This window comes from Plasmodium gaboni, chromosome 3, assembly GCF_001602025.1.
Source record: "Plasmodium gaboni strain SY75 chromosome 3, whole genome shotgun sequence".
Lineage (NCBI taxonomy): Eukaryota > Apicomplexa > Aconoidasida > Haemosporida > Plasmodiidae > Plasmodium > Plasmodium gaboni.
Window position 1 is genome coordinate 720884 of NC_031483.1, and position 9816 is coordinate 730699.

Genomic DNA, 9816 nt, shown 5'->3' on the forward strand with positions numbered 1-9816 from the left:
TATTTTTTTTTTTTTTTTTTTTTTTTTTTTTTTTTTTTTTTTTTTTTTTTTTTTTTTTTTTTTTTTTTTTTTTTTTTTTATTTTTTTTTTTTTTTTTTTTTTTTTTTATATATTATATATATATATATATAATAAGAAGGTACACGTAAGTAATAATTTATCATCATTAGTTTTTCATTTTTTATTTGTTTTAATTTAATATGTTATAATAAGTATTTTATTTTTTTTTTTTTTTTATTTTTTTTTTTCGTAATGAGAAAAGGATTATTTATTTTGATATCTACATGTTTTAAAAAATGTGTTTATTATATTTTTTAGAAGGATACACTTTAATAGAATATGTTAATGGTTGCATTATATATAATTGGTTGTACACATATTATTTTACAATATTTATGTTAATTGTAACATTTTATGAAGAATTAATAAAAGAACAAAATAAATCAAATAAAATAAAATCATTTTATATTTATTTCATATTTAAAAAATATTGTACAAATAAATATATTATAAGATAATTTTTTTTTGTATTTCCATATGATAAATTGAGTTTTATAGTGGTATTATACTTGAACGCAATTGCAAAAGGAACATTTTTTATGATATATATATATATATATAAGTGTTTTTTTTCTTTTTTCGTATCATTTTTTTGGATATTAACAAAAAAAATAATAAATAAAATGAATAAAAAGAATAGGTTTCCATTGATTCTACAAAATAGTACAATGTTTAGATAATTATCTATATTTTGTATATTCTCCTTTTTTATTTATTTAAACATGAATTATAAAATTTTTTTATATGAAATATATAATTACACTTTTTTTTTTTTTTTTTTTTTTTTTACATTCCTACTCTGGTAAACGAATATAATATGGAAATAATTTTTAAAAGTTGTTATATATATATATATATATATATATATTTATTTATTAATTTACATTTTTAATAAGATATTTCTTTAAAATATAAAAGTTTTATTTTTAATGTAGATATATAAATATTACATTTTTGAAATATTCGCAATTTTGTTTTACATATTTTTACCTTTTAATTATTCTATATCTACAATAAAATAACGCAATATTTAATTATGTGGTACTTTTGTTATAAGAGAAAAAAAAAATAATAACAAATAAAATGAATACGTGAAAAATTATCTCAACTTAGGATTATGTGTATGGTTTTTTATTTTATTAATATTATACATATTTGTATTTTAAGTGAATGATTATAAAAGTAGGTGCCACAAAAAATACACACACATATATATATATATATATATATATATATATATATATATATATACAGTTTAATAATTCACGTATAATATAATAAATAGAAAGTGAACTATATTTGATATTTAGATAAAACTGACTTTAAAGCATATTTTATTTTACAATAATATATATGAAATATATAAAGAACAATATACTTATTTCATAAGTGTTATTGATAAGTGAGCGGTTCTTTTTTTTTTTTTCTTTTCCTTTTTCTTTCTATGATATTTATGTGGAACATAAATTTTTACGAAACCTTTGATTACCTTTTTTTTAGTGCTTTATTATTTTCTTCTTCTTTTATTCTTTATTGCCATTAGTATTGTTTACAGAAAAGGGTGATAAAAAATATATATGAATTAAAATACAACCCAAATATATTATTGCATTTTGTAGGGTATATTAAAAATAAAATAATTTTTGATAGATGAAAGAAAAGATTAAAAAAAAAAAAAGAGAAAGAAGAAAAAAAGAAGGGATGAAATAAAGAGTTACATAATTGTTTATATATATATATATATATTTTAATTTACGTTTAACTAATAATAATATTAATTATTATAAGAGAAATAATATATTTAAATAAAGGTTAAAGAAGGGTTGTATTTATATATATATTAAAAATAAAGGTTTTTATTTATATACTTTTTATTATATTGAACAATTAAAATAATAATAATATAATATAATATATATATTATATGTATTTATTTATTTATATATAGTTCATTTTTCTATATACTAATATTTTATTTCATTTATAAGTATTATATTTTTCACAATTAATTAAAAAAAAAAAATTTAGCAATATTGCGTTGGGAACTATTTTCATAGTATTGGAAATTTGAATTATAAAATAAGGTTCAATTTTTTTTTCTTTTAACTCTCTTAAAATCATATATTAAAAGTGTTCATATATATTATATGATATGTAAAATTATTTATATTATATATATATATGTAGGAATCTACATAATAATATATAGAAATTTATATTATATATATATATATATATAGATATATTTTTTAATGTTTAGTTTTTTTATACATGTGTAATTATATAGAAATGAGTTAATGCAATATTTTTACAAAAATTACAAAAGAATTTATAAAAAAAAAGAAAAGAAAATAAACAAATAAATAAATAAATAAATATATACATATATATAATATAATTGAGTTTAATATAATTAAATAATATAATATAATTTAATATATTTAAATAATATATAATCTAATATATTATATTTTTATAATTTGTAATTTTTCAAAAAAATCATAATTTTTAAATATATATATTAAAAAAAAAAAAAAAATTACATGTTTATATATAAACATCATAATTTATAATTTTCTTTTTTATTTTTAATATAATTAATTTTGAAAACAAATTTCACCTTTTCCCTCCTTAAAAAAAAAAAAAAAAAAAGTAGAATTTGTTTGCACATTGTAAATTATATTATAAATATTGTAGAAAGTGAAAAAAAAAAAAAAAAAAAAATTAAAAATAAAATATGTAATTTTCTTATAGAATTAAAAAAAAAAAAAAAAATTAAAAATAAAATATGTAATTTTCTTATAAAATTAAAAAAAAAAAAAAAAAAAAATGAAATGCCTTGTTATAGTTGACGCACAAAATGACTTTTTACCCAACGGATCATTTAATTCAAAAGCTGAGTATTTTGATGTTATAGATAAAATTAATAATGTAAGATTAAATTTATATAAATGTTCAGAAGAAAATTTATTAAAATTAAAAGATTGTAAAGATATTATAGAAGAGAAAGGAGGAAGAAAATATGAACATATGTATGAAGATCAGGATATTGTGGAATATTCAAAATGTCATAATATCATAGATGATGAAAATAATAATGAGGACATATATTTATTTCCAATGAATGAAAATATACATAATAATATTAATGGTTATCCACATGATTGTATGAATCATATATATAATAATAATAATAGTGAAATGAATAATAATTGTAATAATAATTATTATAACAATGTTGTTAATTTATCAAATCATATAGAACATGTAGATGATACAATAGATTATAATAATATAAAAACTAATAGTGATAATTCAAAATTTGGTATGTCCATTATAACCATTGATTATCATCCTGCAATGCATATATCTTTTGCCGAAACTCATAGATTGATATATGAAAAAATTTGTAATAACAATTTAAAATATAATAATAATATAAATAATAATTCGAATATGAATGGTTATGATATGAATAATTCAGAAAATTCATGTATTAATAATAATGAAAAAGACGAAATTAAAAAAATGGATGTAAATAACAATTTAATAATAGAAGAAACAGAAAGAGAAACATATTTGAAAAATAATAATATCCATAATTTAAGTGATGTTCTTAATAATATTGATAAAATTAAATCATCACAAATAATATATAAAAATATTAAAAGTAAAAATGATATTATGGAATATCATAAAATAAATTTTTTAAATGAAAATATAGATGTATGGCCTGTACATTGTGTTAAAAATACATATGGATGTAAAGTACATAACAAACTTATCAGACATATAAATGATATTATTATTAAAAAGGCACGAACTGAAAATAAAGATAGCCATACCATATTTGAAAATGAACAAGTAAATACAAATATACAGAAATTATTAAAACAAAAAAATATCACATCTGTATATGTCTGTGGTTTTATTTTTGAATATTGTGTTAAAGAAACAGCACTCAGCTTTTTAAATCAGGGGTATGAAACATATATTGTTGAAGATGCAACAGCTTATTTATTTGACAGACAGGAAGATAAATTATTTTTACAAAATAAAGGAATCAAATTTATTAACTCATCAAAACTTTTGTCTTAACCTGTAAAAATTTTAATATATATATATATATATATATATACTGTTGTGTTTATATATATTTCATCTTGTTATTTAATTAGGTAAATTTTTTTTTTTTTTTTTTCTTTTCATTTTATTTAATAAGTTTTTGAAAATGGCTATATTTTAAAGAATAATAATTTTTTATATTCCGTTGTGTAATTTGAAATTGTATATAAATTTATTTTTAAAAGAAATAAATTATTACATACATATATGCACATATATATATATATATATATATATATATTTATATATATGTTTTTATTTATTCGTGTGTGTGTAAGGATTATTCTATTATTATTATGTTATGCGCATTTTTAATCTTTGTTTTACCAAAAAAATTAGTTATAATTTATTAAAAAAAAAAAAAAAAAAAAAAAAAAGGGGACTTTTTTTTATATTATATAAACATATAGAATGTGTACTTTTTCATATTAATATATTTTTAAATCTATATATTATATATATATACATATTTATATATCTACATGTTTTTATTTTTTTTTTTTTATTTGCAATTTTTCAAATTATTTAATGTTTTTTTTTTTTTTTTTTTTTTTAAATATCTTTTTAATTTCCTAATTATAACTTATTTAATATTTATTAAATTGTTCTTTATCATATTTTAAAGCTCTTCTTTTCCATGCCCATAAAATAAAATTTTCGTTATGTAATAAATATCTTTTATTACTTTCCAAAGAAACCTGAAATTGTTTATATATTAAAAGGGTAAATAATAAAAAAAGAAATATATATTACCTACATGTATATATATATATATATATATGTATATATTTTGCATTTATAAATTAAAAAAATATACTAACAACATATGTGACATTTATATTCATTTTTTAATTATTGTTATTATTTAATTTTTTATTATTTATTTTTTTATATATTATAATTTTTCCTCTTTAATATTATACCTTGACACATTTATCTTGAATAAGATTATTTATCAAATTAAAGTAGGTTCGTTTAACCTTTTTTGTAGACTGAAAAAAAAAAATTAAAAAAAATTAAGACTAAAGTTAAAACACAAATATACATATATATATATATATAAATATTTCCATAATTTTTATAAACCATCTTGTAATTTCATATTTTTATATATTTAAATTTTTAATATGTAACAATAAATATATAAAATAAAATATATTGCATATAATAATTGTAGAAATTATATATATATATATATATATGTGTATATGTATAGATATATTCTTATATATCTTACATTGATAACGATATGCTTAAACTTTTTCAAATACCTACAAAATAAATAAATACATATACATATACATATATATATATATATATATATATTTTCTCTTTAATTTTATTTCCTTAATTTCCATGATATACCAAGCCAAAAGTTCTGTATCTGAACATTTTTCTTTTTTTATGTGAGATATATAAAAACAGGCAAAGAAAGCAAAGTGTACATATTTTTCATAATCTAAGATATAATTTTTATCCTACAGAATATAAGAATATAAAATATATATAAATGAGGAAATATATATAAATATAAATAAATAAATAAATATATATATATATATATATATATATATATATATATGTGTAGTTGTCCTTTTTACTTCTATTAGTGAATTTTTTGAATATCCGCTGTATGTATATTCATTCCCATCAGATGCTATATCAAAATTCATTTTTTTGTTCTTTCTTTTATATATATATATATATATATAATACAAAAAAATTAAAAAAAAAAAAAAAAATGAATACAATATAACAATGTATTTACCCAATCAAATGTAAATATGATGAAGAATAATAAATAAATAAAATGTTTATTACATATGAAATTTTGATATTATTCCTTTGGAAGGATAATTTTCTGGGATAATAAAATTTTCATTACAGCATAATTTATAAATATATATTATATATATATATATATATATTTTTATTTATATATTTATATTTTTTTTTTTCTGGATGAAATCAATTTAAGACATTTGCTTCCTCAATATATATATAAAAGAATACGGAAAAAAGGAAGAAAAAAAAATTTTTTTCTCTCTTAAATTTTTATATATTTTATGTCAATATTACATAATGAGAAAAAATAAAAAAAAAAAAAAATTACAAAAAATATAAAATATTTTATCACTTATGAAATTATAAATATTTCTCCCTATTAATAAATTGTAATATGTATGACATTTTACGATTCACATATATATATATATATTATATAAATGTTGTATAATACATATCATATTTCACATTTTAAGTTATTTATTATATATATATATATATATTAAAGGTAATCTAAGAAATAGATATTTTTTTTATTATTCCTTCACATTTATATATATAATTACACCATTAAAAATTCTTTTCCTTTTTTTTTTTTTTTTTTAAAATTTTTGTCATATGAATTAATTTTATGTAACTTTTTCTCATATGTATAAGATATGCATAATGAATATGAAGATTCTTATAAGAGAAAAATAGATTATTATAATAATTATTTATTATTAATATTATATTATTATTATATCTTTGTTCTGTTATACTTATGATTTATTTACTAGTGTAATATTATATATGTGTATATATATATTTTATATATATATATATCAATACATGTATCAAAAGAAAATTTACTTTTATTGTATGGTTTTCAGTATGTGAAAATTTTACTCCTTAAATTTTAATCATAATAATATATTTATATATATATATGTTTTTTTTTCTTTTTTGTAAAAATATATTTATATAGCATATATATATATTTATATGTTTTATAATTTGTTTTGTTTTTATGTTGAAAAAAAATATAATAATAAAACAAGGAGTATTAAACTAATTGATTTTTAATAAAAAAAAAAAAAAAAAGAAGAAGAAAATGTCAGGCAATAATGTTCAAGAGGAAGATAGCATATGTAATAAGAAAGAATAAAATTATGTTAAATAATTATATATTTAAAGAAAAAAAATAGAAATAGATAACTGAATATATATATATATATAATATATATTAGATTATGTTGTAAATTGTTGTGTTTATTTTATCTTTTTTAGTTCATGTGAGCAACTTATACAGCGAAACGGAAATAAAGAAAATTACCCAAGACTTTATAAGTGAAGTAAAAAGAAAAAGATATACATATATATAAGAATATATTCATCATCATGTACTTATACATATATATATATATATTTATTTATGATTATATATTTTTTATAACCAAAATATATAATTTTTTTTCCACACTTTTTTAATGTCCCATTTTAAAGAAAATACGAGAACAAAATTTTGAGGAGATTGTAAAATTTTCAAATATACGAATTTTTTTGAGCATAATTTTGATAATTATAGGCAAGATATAAAAGATCAATATTATATGAAAACAATATAAGACTTTTAAATAAATAAATAAATATATATATATATATATATATATATATATTGATTTTTTTAGGAACGTACTGCTCAATATTTGTTCAGTATAAAAAAAACCCAATGCTTATGATGCAACTATTGGTAATATAAATAATAATATTGATTATATAATATATATATATATATATAATGATATATACATATATTAATATATGTGCTTATATTTCTCTTAATTTAGGTGGCTTTTTTTGTAGTATCAACAACTTTGATTATCTTTGAATATTTTTTTTTTGATGATGTTTTTATGATATTAAGAGCTAACAACGTAATGAATTATAATTGGACATTTGAATAATATGAATTATGCAACTATTTATATATGTAGTTATATTTATATTTATGTTTATTTATTTATATATTTCTTTTAGGGTTCCTTGGTAAAATTATATTGTCGTTTGGACGTGAAAAAAAGTACCCTAGTTTTGGGTAACAAAAATAAAAGAAAATAAAAAAAATATATATATATATGTATATATTTAAATATACCAACCACTTGTTTGTCTATATATATATATATATATATATATATATATATATCTTTATATATTTGTGTTATATTTATGTTAACTTTTTACAGCCTATAAATTAAATAAAAACGTTTTTGAAACCCCATTTGAATTAAAAAGACTTTATAATGAGAACGGGTAAGCTCCTATGATATATGAATATATTAACAAAAAAAAAAAAAAAAAAAAAAAAATTAACATATATTTTTTATATGTATATATGTATATACCACTTTATTCTTTGTATAGCTATTTAATGAAGCCTTATGCGAAAAATGTTGTTATGAATTTTCTTTCTTCTCATGGACGAACATTGAAATTAAAAAACTAAAGAGCAACCAAAAGGAAAAAGACGAAAAAAAATAAAAATAATGCGGAATTTTTTAGAAGATAATAATTTTTGATGATAAGAATATAAGAACCTACATATATTATAAAATATACTATATAGAATTATATTATAAACGATTTATATATATATATATATATATATTTATATTTATATTTATATTTATATTTGTTTTTTTTTTTTTTTTTTTTTTTAAATATTTTTAGTTATTTAATTATGAATGTTTTCATATTTTATTCATACGAGTTCATTTTAATGCTTTTTCATAATTAAACTTCCTAACCAAAATTTTAAGAAGCTGTGTCCTTAAAATTATATTTTTTTTTATAAATAATAATTAAAAAGATATAAGGAACATGAATTATTAGGGGTGGTGATGATGCATATAATAATATATAAATATGTGTTAGTATTTATATGTATGTGTATATATATTTACATATTTATTTATGTACCTCATTTTGAACGTTATTAAAAAAAAAAAAAAAAAGAAGGGAAAAAGTCTGATCATTTTATTGACCATATCTTGTTATATCTAATATGAAAAAGATGTATATACATAATATATAATATGTGGGAAAAAAAAAAAAAGAAGAAGAAGAAGAAATAAATTAATTTGATATTCATATGTGATCAATATTATGACAATATAGGTGAATACAAGTTTATAAGTGTGTATCAATTAAAATTTTAATGACAAGGTTGTAGTAAAATAATTATAATCTTTATATGAGTCATAAAGAAAAGCAAAAAAAAAAAAATATATTATATATATATATATATATATATATATATTTATACATATTGGATACCTTTTTATTATTTCATGCCCTTTTTAAAGGAAAAACAAAATACTTATATGCTCATGATTTCGTCCTTTCTATTTTGATAACACAAAAGAATATGTGTATAACATAATAAAATTTTAAGAAAAAATATTATGCATAAATAAATATAAATATATATATATATATATATATATTAATATTGTGTAATGATATAAGTATTATTTATTATTTTTTTTTAATTATAGTATTATTACTTATCATAAAATGTAAAAGATATACAAATACATATATATATTTTTTTTTTTTTTTACAAGGTTTATATTATTTTATTATATAATATATTTATTACATATATCACAAGAATGTGTTGAAAAAAAAAAAAAAAAAAAAAAAACATATATATATATTTAATTATAAATTGTGATATATAATTTATTATTATTATTATATATATATATATATTTATAATCCGAAAAATTTTCTTTTTTTTTTTTTTTTTTTTTTGTAATAATTAGTAAATTTATATTTAAGTTTTTTCCAAAAGAAAAAAAA

General features: G+C 15.7%; 3 protein-coding genes across 3 annotated transcripts; 2 read left to right on the forward strand and 1 right to left on the reverse strand.

Moving 5' to 3' along the window:
* Positions 1 to 2889: 2889 nt before the first annotated feature.
* Positions 2890 to 4158, forward strand: PGSY75_0320500 (putative nicotinamidase; the record flags this gene model as incomplete). The annotated part of the gene is made up of 1 exon (XM_018784057.1): positions 2890 to 4158. The coding sequence occupies one exon, from the start codon at positions 2890 to 2892 to the stop codon at positions 4156 to 4158; it is 1269 nt and encodes a 422-aa protein (XP_018643640.1).
* Positions 4159 to 4772: 614 nt separating this feature from the next.
* PGSY75_0320600 (hypothetical protein) lies at positions 4773 to 5858 on the reverse strand (the record flags this gene model as incomplete). Its single annotated transcript, XM_018784058.1, has 5 exons — positions 4773 to 4883; positions 5109 to 5177; positions 5423 to 5456; positions 5551 to 5663; positions 5787 to 5858. The coding sequence occupies 5 exons, from the start codon at positions 5856 to 5858 to the stop codon at positions 4773 to 4775; spliced, it is 399 nt and encodes a 132-aa protein (XP_018643641.1).
* Positions 5859 to 7063: 1205 nt separating this feature from the next.
* PGSY75_0320700 (putative signal peptidase complex subunit 2) lies at positions 7064 to 8458 on the forward strand (the record flags this gene model as incomplete). The annotated part of the gene is made up of 8 exons (XM_018784059.1): positions 7064 to 7100; positions 7240 to 7304; positions 7456 to 7537; positions 7641 to 7702; positions 7800 to 7886; positions 7990 to 8047; positions 8199 to 8265; positions 8377 to 8458. 8 exons carry the CDS (start codon positions 7064 to 7066, stop codon positions 8456 to 8458), a joined length of 540 nt encoding a protein of 179 aa, XP_018643642.1.
* Positions 8459 to 9816: the final 1358 nt, after the last annotated feature.